General features: G+C 46.6%; 1 protein-coding gene and 1 long non-coding RNA gene across 7 annotated transcripts in view; one reads left to right on the top strand and one right to left on the bottom strand.

Moving 5' to 3' along the window:
• LOC149350249 (uncharacterized) overlaps positions 1-6,307 on the bottom strand; it is a 56,119-nt gene extending 49,812 nt beyond the window's left edge. For 2 of the 3 annotated variants that reach the window (XR_016290273.1, XR_016290274.1), the window contains exons 1-2: positions 6,205-6,307; positions 3,101-3,215 (exon numbers count right to left, since the gene is read on the bottom strand). This is a non-coding gene — a long non-coding RNA (uncharacterized LOC149350249). The remainder of the gene's footprint in view (positions 1-3,100; positions 3,216-6,204) is intronic. The other variant, XR_016290275.1, reaches the window with a different exon arrangement.
• The window catches only part of LOC149350248 (dnaJ homolog subfamily C member 7-like), a 122,940-nt gene that overhangs the window by 43,206 nt on the left and 57,297 nt on the right, over positions 1-22,437 (top strand). Inside the window, exon 1 of one of the 4 annotated variants that reach the window (XM_089579235.1) lies at positions 22,116-22,270. The exons of the other annotated variants lie outside the window; for them this stretch is intronic. Within the exon in view, the coding sequence (XP_089435361.1) occupies positions 22,182-22,270 (89 nt within the window). The 5' untranslated portion in view covers positions 22,116-22,181. Of the gene's footprint in view, positions 1-22,115; positions 22,271-22,437 lie in introns of those variants that run through there. 4 annotated transcript variants of the gene reach the window in all.

The following is a 22,437-nucleotide window of genomic DNA, read 5'->3' as shown; positions in this document are numbered from 1 at the left end:
CCAAAATGAAGATAGTGCCATGGAAATCTAGGGAGAGACGTTCACTTTTTGTACTGACTACAAATCTTCCCTTGCCACATGAACCAGTGGCGACCCAATGGGGCACATTCTTAAGAGCAGCGAAGTATTATCCGGAAAACTATATCAAGGTAGCAGACTTCGTAAAAAGAATTCAAGGCGACATCTGCTGCCACAAAGTTTCTGCAAGAAACTGTGACCAGCGATGCACTTCCTAGTGAGCTGTACAGCATCGAGAAGTACAGATTTATTCCGAGCACCATTGCAAAACTGAAGACGGCGGGGCTCAAGCTAGAGGCCCAACCTGAAGTTCTGGATTCCATTGCAGAGGAGCCGGACGGCACACAAAAGAAGTTTCGCAAGTCACTTGACAAAATTGGAGCTTTTGACTTTGCTGTAAAATGAGCACTGAAATATCTGCCTACAGCCTCGGTAGAAGTGCAGCGATCGTTCTGACTTCAACAATATCTCAACAGAAAAATGACTGAAATTAAGCAAGGAGACCCTAGAAATGTTCGTGTTTCATTCAACTCAGGAAACCAAAGGTTGCGTTTCGGTGCTAAAAACATCACTGAGACGCCGTGTTCTTTGAGCTAAATGCAAATAAAAGCACTTTAAAAGCATTCGCGTCCCAAAAAGTATCACGTGATTTTTCTCCCAATTTCGATGAAATTTTCGTCCCAATAATCCCAGCTATAGGACTTTCCTTGAATATCTAGGGCTAAAGCAGGGTTGAAAGAGGGTAATGGAAATCACTCTCCAAGAAGAGCTTTTTGATATGTATTTACAGTAGCTACAGGTTTCATTTTGGTACTCCAGCTCCTTTTGTAGTAAAAAATACATATCAGAAAGACAGTTTTCAGTTCAGGCTTAACTTGGGTTCTTATAAATATTTTTCAGGGTACAAAAATCTGGAATAATTCAGTTTCCTGGAAAACAAAGGGCCTCTGTATAAATAGAAGCCCACGAAGCAAGGCTCACTGAAAAGCCTCAAGTGCTTTATGGGACTTGAATGCACAGCTTTGTTTTAAACATGGAAGCACTGCCAACATGCTTATGATGAGGTGCTCCAACCTAGTAGCCACCTTGTACACAACTCTGCACATATCTGGTCACATTTACTCCGACAAGGTGCACGAAAGTCAATCCTGGTGTGCAGTACACTCTGTTGTCCTTTGTATGGGAGTATAGCAGCATTTATTGTATTGCTGTGCTGAGAGCAAGCCACAGTAGCGAACAAAGAGTAGAACAAGCAACTTTTACCAATGAGTTGCTTCAGAGTTATTTACAACATAGAAAAAAAAATACAGCAAATAAGTGCACACCACAATGTAAACAGCGCGTCATCCTTGTGTACAGCACTCAAGAGGCGCACTGCAGCAAAATAAGCGATGCTTGGACATAGCTGCTAGGCTCTAAAGACAATGCTTGCCTGGAAGCACAGCCACATGGATGTACAAGCTAGGTAAACACAATCACCTCAGCTCTAAACCCACCAGCTGCAGTCTAATTTTACCTGGGCAGTACAGCAATTGCGTACTCTACAGAAGAAAGACATGCACATACAGTCTGCACCACTCTAGTGCAGAGTAACCAAATAGTAGGCACTGGCCAACAAAAACTGAAATTGGAGAGAAACTCATCATTTCTGAGCAAAGTGCTCATGTCTACCTCGTTTGAATGGCTATGTGGCTCTACATACGCGGCAGCATTGCTTTTAAACCTAGTAGTTGCGACGATATGTGGCTTTTCTTGCAGGGAAGTTAGTTGCCCGTGCGGTATATACAAGACGACAAACGCTGTACAAGTAAAACTGCGCATTCTTATTTGCACACACACAAGTCTGTGCAAAAAACATCTGCAGCACAGCTTTTGTAGATGACAAGGTAGCAGGCAGTAAAACCTCAGCAACGGAAGGGAGAATGCAAAACAAGCTGTGGCTGTGATTCCAGGCTTCCTACAACTACTATGTTTGGCCAAAATCAAAATTAGAATAAGCCTTTATGATTAAAGCTGAAGGTGCATTTGACACTCAAAGAAGTCGCTGTGCCACTGTTCCTGACATCAGAGGATGAGAACAGATTTCTAGCTTTGGATTTCATTTCATTTCATTTGTTTCCTTAAAGGCTCGAAGGCATTACATAAGGGGGGACATATTGGTTCACAACAGCAAAAGTGATGTGAACATGCGTAACAAAAAACCAAACGAACAAACAAACAACAGTGGCTGTAATGATAAATTATATGGTGGCTGCAAATGCTGAAATTGTAATAAGGGAGTAATTACTCATTGACATCCACCCGAATGCAGCCCTACGGCTACAGAGGTAAGCTGTACAGCTTTCTCAGAAACTTCGAAATTCGTCCTAGTCCAGGGTTCGATCCCGGGACGACCACTTCATCGGAGCAGTCGCTCTACCAACTGAGCTAACCGGGATGGCAAGTTTATGGCAGGGTGAGAGCGAATTCATCAGTAACTCGAAGTGGGGCTGCGCTCTGGTGGATGTCAATGACTCCCTCATTACAAATCTACTCCACCTTGGGGGATTCCCCTAAACATTTGACCAACACAGTTCCCACTTGAGTTATTGATCAATTCGCTCTTGCCCTGCCATAAACTTTCCGTCTCAGCTCAATCGGTAGAGCGACTGCTCCAGTGAAGTGGTGGTCCCGGGTTCGAAGCCCGGACCAGGACGAATTTTTCTTTCACTACGAAGTTTCTTACAAAGCTGTATAGCTTTCCTCTGTAGCTGTATGGCTGCGCTCGGGTGGATGTCAATGAGTAATTACTCTTTTATTACAAATCTACTCCACCTTGGGGGATTCCCATAAACATTTGACCAAATGCTGAAATTGTGAGCATCCACGGAAACATTAAAGTTCGCTTTGGCCTTTTCTTTTTCTTCATGAACTGTACCTGTAAGGGACCACAGTTGTATAACTACAAATTGAATGCAGCATCTGAAAATCACAACAGCATAGTTCTTCACCAATTCCCATCTTTCCAGGGGTTGATGTGACGCGACATGCAGACTGGAGCTCAGTTTCAAACACTACTAACACTCAATGTCAATGTCCTCACCAAAGCAGCTCCAACACGACCGTGCCTTCGCTCGATGAGGAGATATGCCTCAGCAAGCCTCCATAGCTCGTTTCACTTTCAAGCATCAAAGTAGTCCACATGTCAGTCCAGGCAGCTAAAAACACAGGAAAATCGGAAAAGTCTTAGCATGATCAACCATGATATATTTGTGGTAAAACATGCCAACAGCATTTTGCCTGTGAGACACATCACTGCAGAATCCAAATTACTGAAATCATTAGAGGTTAGTAACATGTGCATGAGGCTCTTCGTTTTCGGGTTTTTTCTGATTATTTTTTTTTAGCAAAAATAATGCAATATTAGCACCCAATGTATTGCGGGATGTTACATGTGCTGTTTTAACTCATTATTTTCATATACAATATATAAGTGGCATGTCGCATTTAAAAACTGTTTACATTCCTTTTACTATCATTTATTAGTCATTTTGTCGGGTACTTTGCCATCCCCATGTGCCTTTGTTTGCACCGTGCAAAAACATCATTCATTCGACATCACAGCAGCCAGCAGTCATTTTAAATGCAAAATAGCCTTGCAGCAGGATGCTGTTGGTGTGGGTAGCAACATATAAAATGATGACAGACTGTCTAAGATGGCACTGTGGACTAGTTGGTGTGACATAACAGAGAAACTGTGCAGGAGTGACATAGCAAAGAGAAACAGTGAAGGAGAGGCATCTCCTGGTTGAGTCATGCTGTGGATACCAAGCGTTCATGCTGATCAAAAATCACCAGCATTTAGCAGAAAACATCACTCGAGAAAAAGGACAAGACATCCGCTAGTTTCTCTGCTGTGTCTTGAGCATTTTGCTCTAACAAAGTACAATTTCTTCAAGCCAGATTTACGGGTGGATATCAGGTTTAACATGAATTTTAATCAGTCTGTTCCAGGTGCAAGAATCGGGTTGAACCGGATTTTACCCAAAAATGGAGGGCCCTACATGTACATCAGCCTCCTCCTAAAGTATGGCTGCTGCGGATATGAATCCACTGAATGACCTCGGAAACTGGCACACAGTAATTTAATCATTCGCCCTCTATGGAAGGTATTGGAGATCTGCTAGCTTACTGTGACGTACAAAGCACAATGTTTGGTTTAATTTGGTTTATGGGGTTTAACGTCCCAAACCGACTCAGGCTATGAGAGACGATGTAGCGAAGGGCTCCGAAAATTTCGACCACCTGTGGTCCTTTAACGTGCACTGACATCGCACAGTACACAGGCCTCTCGAAGTTCGCTTCCATCGAAATTTAGCCGCCACGGCCAGGATCAAACCCGCGTCCTTCTGGTCAGCAGCCGAGCACTATAACCACTGAGCCACTGTGGCGCCCATTGTGAAAGGCTGCTTTCAAAATATGCACAATGCCATATTAAGGTTCTACAACCTTATTTTTCGTTTTCATTAAAGCTATGAAAATTTGAAAGCGAGCGATTCCTGATTATGTAGCAAAGAACCCATTTTTGCATACACCTTTGTTGCCCTACTATATAAGATGAGTGCCAACCTGGATAACAAATCCCAACTTTTATTTATGAGATTACATTTACATTACTGCTGTTCACACATTACACCATTTCTATTAATAGGTACATGTGAGCAAAAGCTTTTGGCAATAACACTGAAAGTCAGGCTAGTTGTTATGGATCAATTGCATTTTAAACAGTGCCAACGAAATGTACACAGAAGAGACAGATGACATGTGTTCTCATTTGCACATGTGTTCGCTGTTTCTTCTATGTATGTTTTCTTAACACTGTCTGAACCGTATATAGCTTAGGGAAAGTCTCTGCATTATATTGCTGTTCTGCAAAAAAAAAAAAACTTCCTAGAATGAACCAGCATTGCACTTTTAAGAAAAATCATTTGTGAGCATGAATCCCATGGTGCCTTTAAATTTTGCATTGAAACAACGCATCGCATTCATCTCATCAAAAATGTCTGGTAGAAAAAAAAATGCCTACATACCCATGAAATGCTGGGTTTGACAGTAACAGAAATACGATCCCGCAGATTGTACTTGCCACTGGCAGTGGATTTTCATTTTCTGAGGTCTACTGATGGCAGATCAGATAGAATCCCTATCTGTTCTATCGAGGCTTCCTTCTTTGGCTACTATTGCTTCCTCTTCTTCATAGTCACCTAGATAAAATACTTGCTTACCCTCCCACATGTGTCTCCACATATCCAGTATACACTCCTAAGACACGAGTGACCTCTGTGGTTACCAAAGCGCAGTTGGACCTGCACTGCTATCCATGCGAGCTTAATGACCTCTGCAGTGCGAATACAAAGGTTGTGTTATTAAAAATCTGGCATGCAAGGTCCTAGAATGCATGTTTGCATTTTAAATATTTGTGTTCACAGCTGAGAAGATACTGTCTTCATGCTTTGAAAGCAACAACAGCAGCGTATCTCTCCTTGTTGAGGCTGCACTAGTCACAGCATATTCAGTAGCATATGTGACCTTTTTCCTGAAAATCTCGAGAAAAGTGACCATTATACAAAAAATGTTCAAGGATTTCATGGAGAGACCTGTGCACGCCTATGGCGACGCAGCAGGCGCTGCCGACGCCGTGAAAAAGGTGGCGATGATTGCGGCCGACTGAACAAGGTAGAATCGCGGAGAATTTGTCGCCATTTAGTGACAAGCCCATTAAGGCCCTTCTCCCGGATATCACAAAATTTACGCGTAGTCATATTCGCGCTTCAGCCGCATGGGCTTATCGCCGGCGCTAATGCAGGTAGGACGTAAGCATGCGCGCAAGTATTCGACAGCCCCGAGATGCACGAAGTGCCGATTCCCATTCGCTCGGACGCAAAACCTGCAAGACGGCTTTGTTAGCTGCCAAATACTGGCATTGACGGTCGCTTATCAACGGTTATGCTTACCAGCTGCTAAAAGCCAAAGGACAGCTCGTCTCCGACTGTGGTACCAAAACACTTATACTTTCACAACTGGCAACCGGCAAACAAAGCTGTCGGTTCTCAGTGGTGACAACACATTTGACGCGCGAACAGACATTCTAGTACGTTGTACTAAAATTCACGCGCATGCATGTCGCCACAAGAAATACGAACTCACCCCTTACCATCGTTCCCTTACATCGGAGAAGATACGTGAGGCGCTTCAAACGTTCAACTTCCAATCAATGCGCACAGAACCGCTACCGCGCTTACTGCCCGCGCGCCCGTTTTTTTCAGTTGACCCGTAATTGCAGCAGCGGAACTTCCGGTTACGTCACTTTGTTTAGGGTGACGTAACCGGAACTTCCGCTGCTTCAGTTTCGGGTGAAAGGAGAAACGTCGCGCGCCCGCACCGAAGGCGCTTCATTTTCGCTGCGCTTCCAACGTTTTTAAACGTTGGCTTCAGTATGTGAGGCGAGTTATGAGGAGCAAAAAAGCCACACAGGCAGCACCCAACCCTCGGGAACCCATCGAGTTGCACACTGACAACCATCCAATACCTCCGGTAACCACGATCCAGGGCTCTTGGCATGTTTATTCGGAATACTCTCACAACACGGAAGCGATCCGCAGTCCATACGCGGCACGGCGCACCAGATAGGCGGGCTGGTGAGGAGCATTGCCACCCGTCGCAGGGGCATGAGAGAAGGCGACCTATGCAGGATCATGGAATCATTTTGATAAGCCGAATCACGTACGCCTACCCGTACTATCATTTGCGTCGCAGGGATCAAAACAGCATACAAGGCGGCCCTTGGCCTGCCGGCATTCGCCAACTCGGATCGACTGCTGCAGTTGGGAATTTTTAACTCTCGCTGAGTTAATCGAAGCCCATAAGACGGCACAAGTTACCCCTTTGTCGCGCACTGCAGCGGGACGCGTAATTCTCGAGAAACTCCACATTAACCTCGTTGAGGAGGTATGTGCAACGTCACCTTTATCAGTCGACATCACCAGCAGACTAGTTGTTAAACCAGTAGCCAAGAACATGCTGCCAGTCAGACACGACGCCCTCAGGAAAGCAAGGGCGCAGGCCCTTGATAAGCAGTATGAGAACGAACCACGAGTACTGTACGTGAACGCAGCTCAACACATCAAAGGCGCAACATGCGTGGCATGTATGGCCATTCCACAGTCAGCCCTCGTTAATGCCACAACCTTTCACGCTAGCTCTATACGCGAGGCGGAGGAAGTAGCTATCGCACTGGCCATTGCGGATCCCCGCACCAAAACTATTCTGAGCGCCATTCAAAATTTCGCCAAGAACTGAGTAAGCGCGCTCGCAATGCGAATTCTGCGCAACCTAATTAACTCTCGATCACAACATCAATCTCGTATGGGTTCCGGCTCACGCGGGCAACTCCGAGAACGAGGGGGTCGACCGTCTAGCCCGAGGTTTAACCGACCGTGAGGCGGGAGACCTCTCGGGAACGGCCGTACCCGCCGAAGCGCCTGGCTCGTACGCAGAGATTTTAAGGCGAAAGCCTTTAATGCCTCATACTGTCGTTAGCAGACGCGTCGGCAGAAGTGTCGACAGATGCGTCGGCAGCCGTGTCGACAGACGCGTAGGTAGCCGTGTCGACAGACGCGTCGGCAGCCGTGTCGGCAGATGCGTCGGCAGCCGTGTCGGCAGAAGTGTCGACAGACGCGTCGGCAGGAGTGTCGACAGACGCGTCGGCAGCCGTGTCGACAAACGCGTCGGCAGATTCGTCCGCCTTTCCGCGTCACTGCTCAAAGTTCCAGCATGAATAAAGGCGCATCTAGTGGATGCATGGGCTTCATAAATAAAATACAAGGAGTAAAGTCATGAAAAGGGAAAAATAAAAATAATAAAATTAAGAAAATTAAGAAAAATAGCAAAAATGAATAAAAAACAAAATATGAAAAATAAAAAGTAAATAAAAATAAACAGTGGCCAGGAAACGCTTTCGCCTTGCAGCACTTTAGAGAGCCAAAGTGCCCCCTGAATTTTTAAACTTTTATCGCGAGCAAAGATGCAAGTATCCCGCCCCTCACCTCGACAAGCCACAAGCCACGACACTCAAACGCCTACAAACAAAGGCAATTCTTAGCCCCTACCGATAATGAATAATCACAAATGGTAAATATGACCCTGCATGCCCGCACTGCGGTGACGGGACGCACGCCACCCAATACCATATTTTATGGGAATGCGCTAGCGAACCCCCTCGACGACACTCTTGCAGGCTCCCTCAGCGGAAGAATGGGACACGCTCTTGGCCAGTTCACGAAAAACAACCCAACTTGCCCACATCACGCAAGCTCAAGAGGTCGCCCCCGAATGGAGGCCACCCTGGACTCGCCCCAGCCCCAACTAATCCCTTCCATATTGTGGCAATTAAGTTGTAACCACCACTATTTCCGAAGTCAATGCAAAGAAGCATGGGAAAATCGTCTGCCAGCTACTTCCGTTTCCAAATTTCTCCTACATACTGCCTTTTGCATTGCAGTTGCCGTGCATGCGTGCATTGTTTATTCACTCATTTATTTGTGTTGCGACACAAGTCCCCTTGTCGAAACGTTGGCTCTAGCAAACTGAGGTTTTCCCCTCCCTTGTTCATTTTGTGATTGCATCAGCATAAGATCAGCGCGTGCTGCGTATAAACGCATCCTGAGCGCAGAAATCGGTCCAGGCAGCTAAAAATACAGGAAAATTGGAAAAGCCTGTTGTTAATTGCAGAGAGAATAATTTGCAGACTCCAAATTATTCAAATCACTAGAGGTTAGTAACATGTGGATGCGGCTCTTCGTTTCTGGGTAGAATTTTTTTTTCTAAATTTGGAGGGTAAAAATTTGCACATTCAACACAAGTTCCAAATTTGGTATTTTTTTTTATTTTTTTCAGCAAAAATATTGCAATATAAGCACCCAATGTATTGCGGGATGTTACATGTGCTGTTTTACCTCATTATTTTCATATACAATATATAAGTGGCATGTCGCATTTAAAAACTGTTTACATTCCTTTTACTATCATTTATTAGTCATTTTGTCGGGTACTTTGCCATCCCCATGTGCCTTTGTTTGCACAGTGCAAAAACATTCATTCGACATCACAGCAGCCAGTAGTCATTTTAAATGCAAAATAGCCTTGCAGCAGGATGCTGCTGGTGTGGGTAGCAACATATAAAATGATGACAGACTCTCTAAGATGGCACTGTGGGCTAGTTACTGTGACATAACAGAGAAACTGTGCAGGAGTGACATAGCAAAGAGAAACAGTGAAGGAGAGACATCACCTGGTTGAGTCATGCTGTGGATACCAAGCGTTCATGCTGATTAAAAATCACCAGCATTTAGCAGAAAACAAGACTCAAGAGAAAGGACAAGACATCTGCTAGTTTCTCTGCTGTGTCTTGAGCATTTTGCTCTAACAAAGTACAATTTCTTCAAGCCAAATTTACGGGTGGATATCGGGTTTAACATGAATTTTGATCAGTCTGTTCCGGGTGCAAGAATCGGGTTGAACCGGATTTTACCCAAAAATGGAGGGCCCTACACGTACATCAGCCTCCACCTAAAGTATGGCTGCTGCGGATATGAATCCACTGAATGACCTCGGAAACTGGCACACAGTAGTTTAATCATTCGCCCACTATGGAAGGTATTGGAGATCTGCTAGCTTAATGTGATGTACAAAGCACATTTTTTGGTTTGGTTTGGCTTAAGGGGTTTAACGTCCCAAAGCAACTCAGGCTCTTAGAGACAGCATAGTGAAGGGCTCCTGAAATTTCGACCACCTGGGGTTCTTTAACGTGCACTGACATCGCACAGTACACGGGCCTCTAGAATTTCGCCTCCATCGAAATTGAACCGCCACGGCCAGGATCAAACCCGCGTCTTTCGGGTCAGCAGCCGAGCACCATAACGACTGAGCCACTGCGGCGGCCCATTGTGAAAGGCTGCTTTCAAAATATGCACAATGCCATATTAACCCGTTATAGCCCAAGAAAAATCTAATAGAGGGATTTTGATCATTTTTAGCACATAATGCTCTCTTGCAAAGAAAAACAGACTACTTAAATTTCGGTATGATTGCTTCATTCGTTCCGAAGTTACACAGGTGTACTTTTTATAGTATGTTGTGTCTTCCCCTTAGCACATATGGCTACTGTACTCCACTCCCACTTGGTGGCGTGAATTTTTCTAATATGTCAGTGATATTTACGGAGGGTAAAATAACACTCCTTGCAGGCCCTCATGAATATTTTGTCTATACTGGCACCGCAGTTATTCTAATTTGTGCGGGAAGCTTTCTCCTTTTCAATGAAGCATCATACACGGTTGAGTCAGTGTCTGTGAACCTCTGCTTGCTGCATGTCAAGACGTAGGTAATGACGAGTACCGTTCTTATCAAAGCCAAAATGCCAGCAGGCTCGTCTCTAGCAATTTAGTAGATTGTTCAAGCGTTCACAATTGCAAAGTGGAGCTTTCCTGTCAACAGCCACTCCCACTTTTTGTTGCTGATGCAGATGTAGTAGTAGTTGACGGCTTGATCCTAAAGGTCGACACCTGCCATACAACTGTTGTAAAAAGGAAAGGAGTTCTGGCTTGCAAAAGTCTTGTTTTTCTTATGCTATAGGCAACCACCACTTTACAAAACGTATAGGCTCAATGCTGTTATAGTTGCAGGCCATGCTGATTACACTGTTGCCATTAAACTTCAATAAAAGCACGTGACCTACACTACTGAACCAAGAACCATTTTTCCTCGCTACTTCTATTCTGTTGTTTCCTTTGGGCCGAGTGGACACCTCCTTAACCTGTTTTGGCGAACGATTCCTATAGCCCGAAATTTCACCGGGCGGAGCGTTATCACAATGTCGTGACTGGTAAAAAATTTGCCAAAAAATATGAAATGGTCACTAAGCATTGAAATCGCCTCAGGCAAAGACAGGACAACACATGGTTACAAAAGTTTCTTTTCCGAACTCAAGGACTTTGCACCGTAGGTGTGAAATGCATAACAGTAACGTTTGCTCTGCAGAACATCCAGTTCTTATAACCAAAATTTTATTATGACCTATTAAAATTACACCATCATCATAATCAGGATAGCTAGCGACAAATACAGCAGTATATAAGGCCTCGCTGAGCAGACAGTGATTTTTTCCTAAGAATTGCAAGGAACCATAACATCTACGACCTGGAGTAAATAGGCGCCGTTGTGTACACAGGAAGACAAAGCGTACTATAGAAAGTACAGCAGCATATTATTTATCATAGTGCAAAAAAAAAAGCCAAAGGTGCAGGAAATTCAAAGCATCCATTGTTTACTTCGTCTTTCGTGCTCCTCTATTCTTGAAACCAGCGTAATCTGTACAAAAACATGGCCGCGAGAAAATTATAAGGCAGCGACTACCGGTACAGTTTATGGAAAGCAAACATCCTGAAGCTTCACCATAAAAAAATGACATACTGAAAAGAGGAAACTCTCCTTCTTAGTTAAGGGGCGTCGGCCGATCCCCTGGTGACAAAATCATGACCTACTCGAAAAGAAAAATTTAATCTTTCATGTTGAAATCATAAGAATCTAACTGCACTTTTAAAAGTACGCCGGACACTAATGGGTCAAGGTTCTAGAACCTTATTTTTCGTTTTCATCAAAGCTATGAAAATTTGAAAGCAAGCAATTCCTGATCATGTAGCAAAGAACCCATTTTTGCATACACCTTTCTTGCCCTGCTATATGAGATGAGCACCAACCTGGATAACAAATCGTAAATTTTATTTATGAGATTACATTTACATTACTGCTGTTCACACATTACACCATTTCTATTAAAAGGTACATGTGAGCAAAAGCTTTTGGCAATAACACTGAAAGTCAGGCTAGTTGTTATGGATCAGTTGCAGTTTAAACAGTGCCAACGAAATGCACACAGAAGAGGCAGATGACACGTGCTCTCATTTGTACATGTGTTGGCTGTTTCTTCTATGCATGTTTTCTTAACACTGTCTGAACCGCTATAGCTTAGGGAAAGTTTCTGCATTACATTGCTGTCCTGCAAAAGAAAAACAAAACTTCCTAGAACGAACCAGCATTGCACTTTTACGAAAAAACATTTGTGAACATGAATCCCATGGTGCCTTTAAATTTTGCATTGAAACTCCGCATCACATTCATCTTATCGAAAATGTTTGGTAGAAAAAAAAAAATGCCAACACACCCGTGAAATGCTGGGTGCAACAGTAACAGAAATACGATCCCGCAGATTGTACTTGTGACTGGCAGTGGATTTTCACATGTTTTCTATGGTCTTCTGGTGGCAGATCAGATAGAATCCCATCTGTTCTATCCAGGCTTTCTTCTTTGGCTACTATTGCTTCCTCTTCTTCATAGTCACCTAGATAAAATACTTGCTTACCCTCCCACATGTGTCGCCACATATCCAGTATACACTCCTAAGACACGAGTGACCTCTGTGGTTACCAAAGCGCAGTTGGACCTGCATTGCTATACTTGCGAGCTTAATGACCTCTGCAGTGTAAACACAAAGGTTGTGTTATTAAAAATCTGGCATGCAAGGTCCTAGAATGCATGTTTGCCCTTTAAATATTTGTGTTCACAGCTGAGAAGATACTGTCTTCATGCTCTGAAAGCAACAACAGCAGTGTATCTCTCCTTGTTGAGGCTGCACTAGTCACAGTATATTCAGTACCATATGTGAATTCCTGAAAATCTCGAGAAAAGTGACCATTATACAAAAAATGTTCAAGGATCTCATGGAGAGACCTGTGCACGCCTATGGCGACGCAGCAGGGGCTGCCGGCGCCGTGGGAAACGTGGCGATGATCGCGGCTGACCGAGCAAGGTAGAATTGCAGGGAATTTGTCGCCATTTAGTGACACGCCTATTAAGGCCTTTCTCGCGGACATAACAAAATTTAAGCGTAGTTATATTCGCGCTTTAGCCGCACGGGCTTATCGCCGCCGCTAATGCAGGTACGACGTAAGCATGCGCGCAAGTATTCGACAGCCCCGAGATGCATGAAGTGCCGCCGATTCCCACTCGTTGAGACGCAAGACCTGCAAGACGGCTTTGTTAGCTGCCAAATACTGGCATTGACGGTCGCTTATCAACGGTTATGCTTACCAGCTGCTAAAAGCCGAAGGACAGCTCGTCTCCTAACTGCGGTACCAAAACACTCATACTTTCTCGACTGACAACCGGCAAACAAAGCTGTCGGTTCTCAGCGGTGACAACACATTTGATACGCGAACACACATTCTAGTACGTTGTACGTTGCACTAAAATTCACGCGCATCGATGTCGCCCCAAGAAATACGAACTCACCCCTTACCATCGTTCCCTTACATCGGGAAAGATATGTACGTGAGGCGCTTGAAATGTTCAACTTCGAATCAATGCGCATAGAACCGCTACCGCGGTTACGCCCGCGCGCCCGAGCTTTTCAGTTCAGCCAAAATTTCAGCAGGGGCACTTCCGTTTACGTCACTTTGTTTTAGGGTGACGTAAGCGGAACTTCCGCTGCTGCAGTTTCGGGTGATTGGAGAGACGTAGCGCGCCCGGACCGCAGGCGTTTCGTTTTCGCTGCGCTTCCAACGTTTTTAAACGTTGGCTTCCACCTCCACAGGTGAGATGCGTTTCCGTAGTCAACGCGAGGAACCACGGGAAAATCGTCTGCCAGCTACTTCCGGTTTCAAATTTCTCCTACCCACTGCCTTTTGCATTGCAGTTGCCGTGCGTGCATTGTTTATTCACTCATTTATTTGTATTGCGACATGCTTATTGCACTGGATCACCGTAAGATCAGCGCGTACTGCTTATAAATGCGTCCTGAGCGCAGAATTCGACATTAACGAAAGATAATATGCCAGCGTAGGCTGGCTGTTCTGCGTATGCACGGCAGTCGGTTGCATGTCCGTTTGAACTGGTTTAACGTGTCGGTCATTATAATTTGTTTTTGTTGCGAAAGCAACACTCCGACAGCCAAAGCGAGACCTCGGGTGGCTCGGGTGGCTGCCGTCTCGCCGTAGCTACGCTGACCAGCCGCCGCCGCGCCTGGCAGATGGCACTCTGTTGCCCAGCAACGGGACTCCGTGCGCTCGCTCCGCCCCCTCTACGTCGCCTAGCAGTGCGATAGAGGGCGCTAGCTCCAAGGTGCTAGCTCCCTCTCGCCAGTACCATAGCCTCGCCAGACTCCAGTACTCGCCAGCGCTCGCTCCGGGAGAGTATGTGACGCCTCGCTCGGCTGAACAGGCTCGCTATGGATAAAAAGGAGAGAGCATGAAGACAGACGGAGGCGAGGAAAAAGCAACGTGCTTTCGCATTCCTTTAGGTCAACCAGAGTTAAACCACAGCCTATTTTTTCGCCGCTCTACGAAGGCAACGAAGCGCTGAAATTTGCACAGTTTAGCAGACGATAGATGTATCTTCCTCACAGCATGTAAAATCTGCCAGTAGGCTAGCAAACTATCCATACATGCCACTGTGCGCACAGCGCGTCTCAACACACCGCACTGCATACGCATAGGAAACGCCCTGCCATTTGCATTGTATTGGTTGCATTTCGAGCGAAAACACAGAGCAAAGTCGACGTCGCGTTGATCTCGCGATGATGCAATGCAATCAGCGGTGTTGCAGTGCAAATTAATTAGTGCAAGAAGCGATATAAATACAGCTACTGCCGTGAAGCAAGCGAGCAGGGGGAGAAATTTGGAATGTATATTAGCTCTGTTTGGAACCAAAAGTAGCGGTAGCAGACGACTTTCCCATGATCCTCTGCGCTGAATCTAGAAACGCACCTCACCCCATTGGATCTGCCGAAATCTACTAGAAGTCTTCAAACTATTGTTAAAACTTATTAAATATCATAGTTTTATTTGAACTATTAACCATATTAACTATGGACAGGCGTCATGTTTGTGAACAAAGGTGGCGCTGCGGTTGGCAGCGAAGTAACCTGTAGGGTTAGTAGGGTGTAGGGAAAAACGCAGCACGCAATGTTGCAGCGTTATGCAATAATAGCCTACCAAACGTCGACTACTCAACGCCAAGCGACGTTCCCTTCGGAACCAACTCGGTATGCAAATATTTCAAGGCGTGTGCGCCGCTTGCGGTTAGCAACATTTTTGTCGATGCCTGGAGAGTAGTTCTACACTTTTTCAGCCTGTTCGCTCATTCGGCTTCCTTCTTTGCTCCTAGTTGGCATCAAGTAAGAACGCGGCTACGGCGGCGACTACGTTGGCTCATTAAGGAAACCGAGAAAGCTCGAGGTGAGCCTGTTTCACATGCAAGCGAAAACGCTCCCGATTCCAGCTGCCGCGGCGCAAAAGCCTGTTTCGAGCCGTCGCAGCGGCAACAGGAGGTTGCAGCAAGCTGGACATGCTCAGTCCATGGCTCAGTCGCCTGCATGCGACGTTTTTTTTTTTTTTAAGGACAGTTGGAAAACTTGCTCCGGGGATGCAGTCCCGTTCTGTTGCCGGTAGCATCACATAAAGTCACTGGAACTCCAGTGACTTTATGTGATGAACTCCAGTGACTTCAGCATCTCAGAGACGCGCGCACCACCTCTAGGGTGGTGAGGGCATGGTGTTAGTTTTCTTGGTTTTCAATGTTTTCAATATGCTTGGTCACATGGTCAATATACGCTGCATAACGGCACTAGGCTAATTCGTGCCTCGCATCTTCTGCGCTGGGTGCGGCTAAAGCCCCTAGATCAGCTTTTTTTTTGGAAAAACCTCATAAAGGTACTAGGTGCGGCTGCTTCTAGCCACGCGTCGCTATTGGTGTTCACTGCTTGAATTTCGTCTACCTTTGCCAAGTTCGCGTGCGTTCTACGCCGGGGGACGAGATGTCAGGATGCTCGGGGTTGAGCTTTTTGGGTGTAGATCTCGGCCCAAACTGGAAGCCCTTCTCTCCGTGGTTCCACACGGTAAAATCGAAGAAACACGACGTGCCGCTTGCCCCGTCGTAGTTTGGCTTTATAAATTCTTCATGTGGGTAATATGCTGCTGTGAAAAGTAGTTTGCAGGTCCGCTTCGTCAGCCGTGTTCTGGCCGCACCTCTGCTGACCGTTAATGCTCATACATTCCTTGCCTTACTGGCGATGTTAAGCGCAACAACTCTTGCACATCGCTTAGAACACTTCTAAAACTACGGCTGGCTGATGTCATAGTAATAGCACTATATTTCGCTAAGTGGGGGCCCCTTAATGCTCACCTTGCAGCACCGGCTACAGGAGAAAGGCACCACATTAGATTTTCCCTTGGCTCTTTTAACAGTTTTGTTAAGGAATAAAAGATTGACTGATTTACATTCTCTGGGGTAATTGAAGCATATACTGAATTTTGCAGCCTCAGCCTGGGTGCAAACTCCCATTTACTTTCAACTCGATTTGAGGTTGACGTTTAGAAACCCCAAAAACCAGCTTCTAGGAGGCTAAAGAAACTAACTTGCCCCGGCATGCATGCAGATACGGTTAAAGAAGCCCGAACAACGAGCTTTTAAGCTTCCGTGCTGGAACACAGCATTCCCTCATTATATCGGCTCCCTAAAAGTTTGCCCAGCGATAGGAAGCCACAACGAGACGAGCAGCAGTTTGCCAACGCGTCTTTAACGTGCCCGGCTAAAGTTATAAATGCACCTAACCCGTTTTGTTTCTTCAATACAAACGAAACCAAGGCGAAAACTACGTTTGTATCCCTTAAATAAGTTTTGAACGCACGCGAGCCACCGTCTGCTGCCGCTCTTCAAGCCGGAAGTAGCAGACGACGCGCCCACTCTAAAGCGACCGCAGCGCCACTGCCTAGGAGGCGATCGTATGAGTCCGCTCCGCTCCCTGGCGCGCCAGCGCCGTTTTCCAACCGCCGCTATCTAAAAACGTTGCTTGCTGTCTTTCGTGTACAGTTCTCAACTTGTGGGTCGATACACCGTTCACGATTGCTAGAGCAAGAAATAGGACGGTGCGATGTACGACGCGAACCAGCTTTTTCGCATGGCGAACCGTACGCGTGATGTGCTTCCTGCTTTCTCCTAGCCACTTTGGAGTACGTGAAGTATTACTGGACACTTAAGTCATAGGGTTGTTCTGAATAAGGCAAATATAATCTCTGTTATTTCGAACTTTTTCTGATGAAACTGACATTTGCGGCAGGAGTTTCGCTCAACTGGTAATGTCCGCAAGAATGTTCTCTTTTGATATCTTGGCTTTGGGCGAGCTTGCGCATGCATAGACCGGCGCACTACTCATATTGTAAATAAAGCTATTGTAAGGTGAAACAGAGCAAGAACTAAAATACAGCTATCGGCCCATAGGCCAATATTGCTCTTACCAGCGCGATGACGACATGACAGGAATTCCCTGTAGCTGGGCTTGCTGCCGACGCTGCTGACTCCTCGACGTTCGGACTATCGTGGCAGACCCGCCGCCTCAGCCCTCAAAAGCATCGCACGCTGTGCGGGGATGAGGTCTGTGAAGTACAGGCCGCAGTTCTTTGCGAGAACTTCGTTGTCAGGATCGGGAACGTGATACATGGTAACGCTGATGCAAACGTAAGCGAAGCGACGGTGGCGAGGCGGCGACTGCTGATAGAGGCCTTCTGCGTTTGGCCGGGGGTAGTTTTCATTTCGACTGCTGCTAGGCCGCTAGGCTGCACCGCTCGCCAGTAATCACGGAGTTCACGTTTACGTCACTGTTCGGATATTCATCATCTGAGTGCTGAGTTTGAATCAGAGCAGCGGGAAAAAAGTTTTTCAACTTCGAATCCAAATCTCTTAGCAATAAATGCATCTTTCGCCGCCGGACAAGCGATAGTAAAACCACGAAATGCCGAATATTGGATTTTCTTAAAAAAAGAAATGTAAAGTTCACCTCAGCGTCCCTTTAAAACAAAATTTACGTTCACTCTACTTGAGGTAAATATTTTATTCTGCTTCTTATTTCAAAATTTGTATTCAAGTGCGCGCCTTCTGCTGGATCAGAGTGGTTTTCAGTGTAGTAGTTGCTGTATTCGCCAGGCTCTGCTCGACCTGCTGTGGGAAAATTCAGGTAATCTGGGGTATAACATTGCGTGACTTTGCCGAGATCGTAGCGTCGTTTAATCGCTTTCTAGGACCGGTGTTGAAGCGAAACACACGTTGAAGCTGGTGAAAGTGAATAAAGAAACAGTGGTGCTTCAAACGTCGCGCTTGCAGCTCGCTGTGAATGCTGAAGGCGCCTTGTAGCACTTTTTTTCTCGTTTTTTTTTTTTTTGCGCGAAGCTATGTTCGGCACGTAGTCCTGGTGACCGACAAGGCTGTATGTGGATTCCAAGCGACAATCTGAATGCGACACGCGTAGAAAACTCTTGTGGAGCAGGAGTTCGTCTGCTACGTGCACCCAAAGCATGGCGGCCGGCGGCGTTAGATTAGCGTTAGTCACCGCAGCGCCGCGGCTGTGCGCCAATTCTTCACATACCACCTTACACCAACACCGATCTGTGACGTAAGCAAGATACGGTGCCACTTCTGTCGCCGGCTGAGTCTACTGAGGGTGTAAAGTCGGGCTAGCGAGCGCCCATAGAAATATACGTAAGCAAAAGTTTTCAAAGCAGTTTTCTGATATCGCAGTGAACCTGTGATGTCCATTCGACAATCCTGCCATTCAAATGATAATGACCATGACAGTAAACAACTGGCCCAATTAAATGCAAGACCATGATAATAACCAGCTATCCCAATTTGAGACGCTATTGTTCATGTGCTGCCTCAAGCATTCACGAGACGTGTGACGTGCGCGAGTTCGCGATTTGACGTTGCAATCTGACTAGGACGAACTGTTCGCGGGAAAAAAAAATTACTGGAGCTCTGCCTCGCGACTCAGTCGCTTGGTAATGTTACCAGCTGATAAAGCATGCACATTCCCGCACACCTGCAGCTATTTCAGGCGATTGACATGCGGGACTGCGTCGGAATAAAACTTTTCCCGCGCACCCGCACCTTGTAAATTTTGTGGCCGATAACTTGGATATTGGTGGTTGACTGTCATTCAAATCTGGTTGCAATTACGGCCCTCTCCCTGTCATATTTACATGTCATGTTTTTATACCAGGTCTTTACACCGGTTTTAATGTCGCTTAATCCCTTTTAATGCGCATTTCCCATGCCTGCATCCCATTTCACCTAGTATGCTCAACTTAGATAAACAGTGGCGCGCTTTGGCCTAAGCTGCATTTGCGCCTAGTAAACTCCAAACCGCTCCAAACTAACCGCCCTCTCCTGATCACAGGGGTTCTCTCCTGGCGCAGGCATTGCGGAGAGAGAGAGAGAGAAACATTTTATATACCTTCTCAGTTTGAGGGGGTGCTTCTCCCAAGTCCGGGAGTCCAAGGGCGGTTGGGATTGGGATTCGAACCGACGACATATGCACCTTCAATTGTATGACTTCCCAGACTTTAGCTTTTACCTTAAGAGCGGTTGAGGTGTCCACCGAGATGTGAGACAGTTACTGCGCCATTTACTTTCCTCTAAAACAAATTTACGTATCAAAATTGTGACGCAACCGTTCGTCGTACACTGTTGCGGGTGGCGTCACACGATTTCTCGTTGCTTAAATCAGTTTGGTGGCTAGCTCGCAACAGATATTCGAACCGAGCGTTTCACTCGGACCTTTGTGGAATCAGCGTTTGGAGGCGCGTCTTCGTTTCATTTCGCAACCCTCGTCGAGGTTGAACGCTCGCAATGATACATGCTTTCGCCTTCATAGCACGTAAGCAGTCTTAGGTGTTCCTCAACATCTGAATTTGCTGTACAGACTGCATGGTAGAGGTTCGAGACCTCTCCTCTTTACGGGCATAGCCTGTCGTATTTTAATGGCAAATTGCATGGTATCTTGCTAAAATGGTGGGCTGAAAGACGCAGCGGCTAGTCGAGAGAGAGAGAGCGCATATAGATGGGTGCAGTGACGAGTAGCCACACAAAGAAGTAGTTGCTATCAATAGAGGTAAATAAATTCTGTAATCTGGAGCCAGGTGATAAGGCCAGGCTTAATCAGTAGGAAGGGAGACTTGAGGCAAGAGCAGAAAGGACCCGTATGACTGCCCCCTTTTCCTTAACTAAATATCAGTTTTGTCGAAATTATTCGCTTGCGGTAAGCGCCTATTCCAGCGGCACAGGTCGCCGAAACATCGCTAAAAAAAGCTGTAGTATGATCGTGCCTTAGCTCAGTCCATGGTTCAATTGCTGTCGCAACTTGCCGAGCGCATTTTGTTAGGCTGTACTGCAGACAAAACGCGCTCGTGAAATCGGAAGTTCTACCAAATGCACCACTTATCGCCGTCTCGCGATAGCCATAAATCAGGGATAGCAGCGTGTGTTGTCAGTTCGAATTGAGTGTGACGTTGGCACCCAAAGTCATCCGATTTCAAAGCCCATTGCGTTGATCCTTGTAGTAGTAGGGCTCTGGAAAGTAGACTTCAGTCCACCAAGAACGCGCGATTCTCGGGAAAAGCGGAAACGTATCGCTGGTGAATGCTGCTGGTTGCGCGCATTCTCGCTCATCACGCAACGCTGACGCGGCAGTTTCGAGAGTTCCGGGAGCCGCTGTGACAACCCGACGCAGCGCTGGGGCGGCTGTATCGGGACTTTACAGCAGCGCCGCACCCGTTTATTAATAGCGGCGTCGCTAACCGTCCACGATAGTCGACAGACGCGCGGCACCCTTGCCTCGTTATGAGTTAGCACCTTTGTCCCGATTTCACATCCTTTACCTTTCCTTTTATTTTTTTTTTTACTGGTTTTTACAGCGCTTTTCGGTGATACTGGCTATAGGGTCGAGCGTCGGCGAAAAAGTAACGCGCAACCCTCTGTAGCTCGGCGCACAAGGAAATGAATTTTTGTTGGCAAGAGCATTAGAACTTTGGTCTTGTGAAAATGCCGCTGAATATTTGATCCATCTGAATCACTGCACTGTAGCCATCTTTATTTCCATGACACGACTGCACGTTCGTAAAAGCCGTGAGGTTTGCCATTGCACCACTTTTTCACACACGCACTGAACTCGTTGTCATCTCTGACCTATTTGCCGCGCTGATGAGACGGCATGTGTCCAAACAGATAGAAATCCGATAGCGTTTCATGTATGAATTACTTAATGAAAGCATTGTGAACAACCCCTATAAATTTTGCTTAAGGTCATCACACGCATTGTTCATCTCCCTTGTCAAGAACTGTGGAAAACCGGCGAGCCAATTTTTTGCATCCCAATCGTTCGATTAGAATTAAGACGTTTTTTTTTGTCATACCTGTGTGTTCCATGATCTGTCTTGAAGTGATGCATTGTTATTTTGAATGAGTTCATGAATGACGGTCTACCTGAACGTGGCCAGACCTGGTTGCTGCCATCACCACACCGAAACATCTGAAGGTTTCAAAACATATTACTTCGATTATTTGTGTTTAATCGATGTTGCTGAGTTACCGACGGATTTGTTGAAGAATTCAATCACTGCGCGTTGCCATTGTAGGGTGTCACGTTCATCGTCCATGGTGGCTGACGTGAAACAACAGGAAACAGAAACTGGGTAAGGTTAGCGTATCGAAGGGCCAATGCTTCTACCTGCAAAACTTCATTTACCTGGTGCCTACGATTACCTAGCTACGGCGGATTATGCGTAGATTTTAGACCTACCATCCGAAATGAGAAAAAAAAAATACACTTAAGGTGTTGCAAGGGTTCAGTGGTCCGGGCAAAATCCGTCGTTGAAACGAGGGCGCAACACCTGCGCGTGGCCGATGATGCGCCAGGTGGGGCCGCCCCGCTCGGCTCTCGTTCCGGGTACGGGTATAGTGCACCCCCCGGCGATACCTGTTGCCGGCGTGTCTGTTGTAGCCGTTCGGGGAACGCGATGTCATCACTCTGGCCGTCTGTGTGACCGCGCTCTTTGACTCCGGCGGCGTGGGCAGGCTTGGCGCCGCGATTGGCGGTGCGGCGCGTCACGTGTCTGCGCCGGTGTGGTTGTTCACCTTCGCCGCGAAGCGGGCGGCAAAGTAGCGTGCGCGCTACCTCGACGCGCACCTGTGTGGCTGTGCTCATCCTCCTTTCGGCTCGGCGGTGTGTGTGTGTGCGCGCCATGGTGTTGACGTCCCGCGCGTGCCGGCCGCCGGAATGGCACAGCATGCTGGCCATCCAGAAGGTTGGACTCGCCGGCATGTCCCGCAGGTGAGCGACGACAGAAACGACGACCGCGGGCCGTCGCGACGGAGACCGGTCGGAGACGCCCCGGTGCCGCACGGCCTCCTCCTTGAGCACCCGCGCGGGACGAGTGTTTGTCCCCGGCTTTCCGGCAGTGCCGCTGGTAGCGGAGTAGGAGTTAGCGTAAATGCTGT

Source organism: Amblyomma mixtum, chromosome 3, assembly GCF_055824585.1.
Source record: "Amblyomma mixtum isolate Tamu chromosome 3, ASM5582458v1, whole genome shotgun sequence".
In the NCBI taxonomy this organism is placed as follows: Eukaryota; Metazoa; Arthropoda; class Arachnida; order Ixodida; family Ixodidae; genus Amblyomma; species Amblyomma mixtum.
This window is presented reverse-complemented; position numbering and strand designations above follow the sequence as displayed.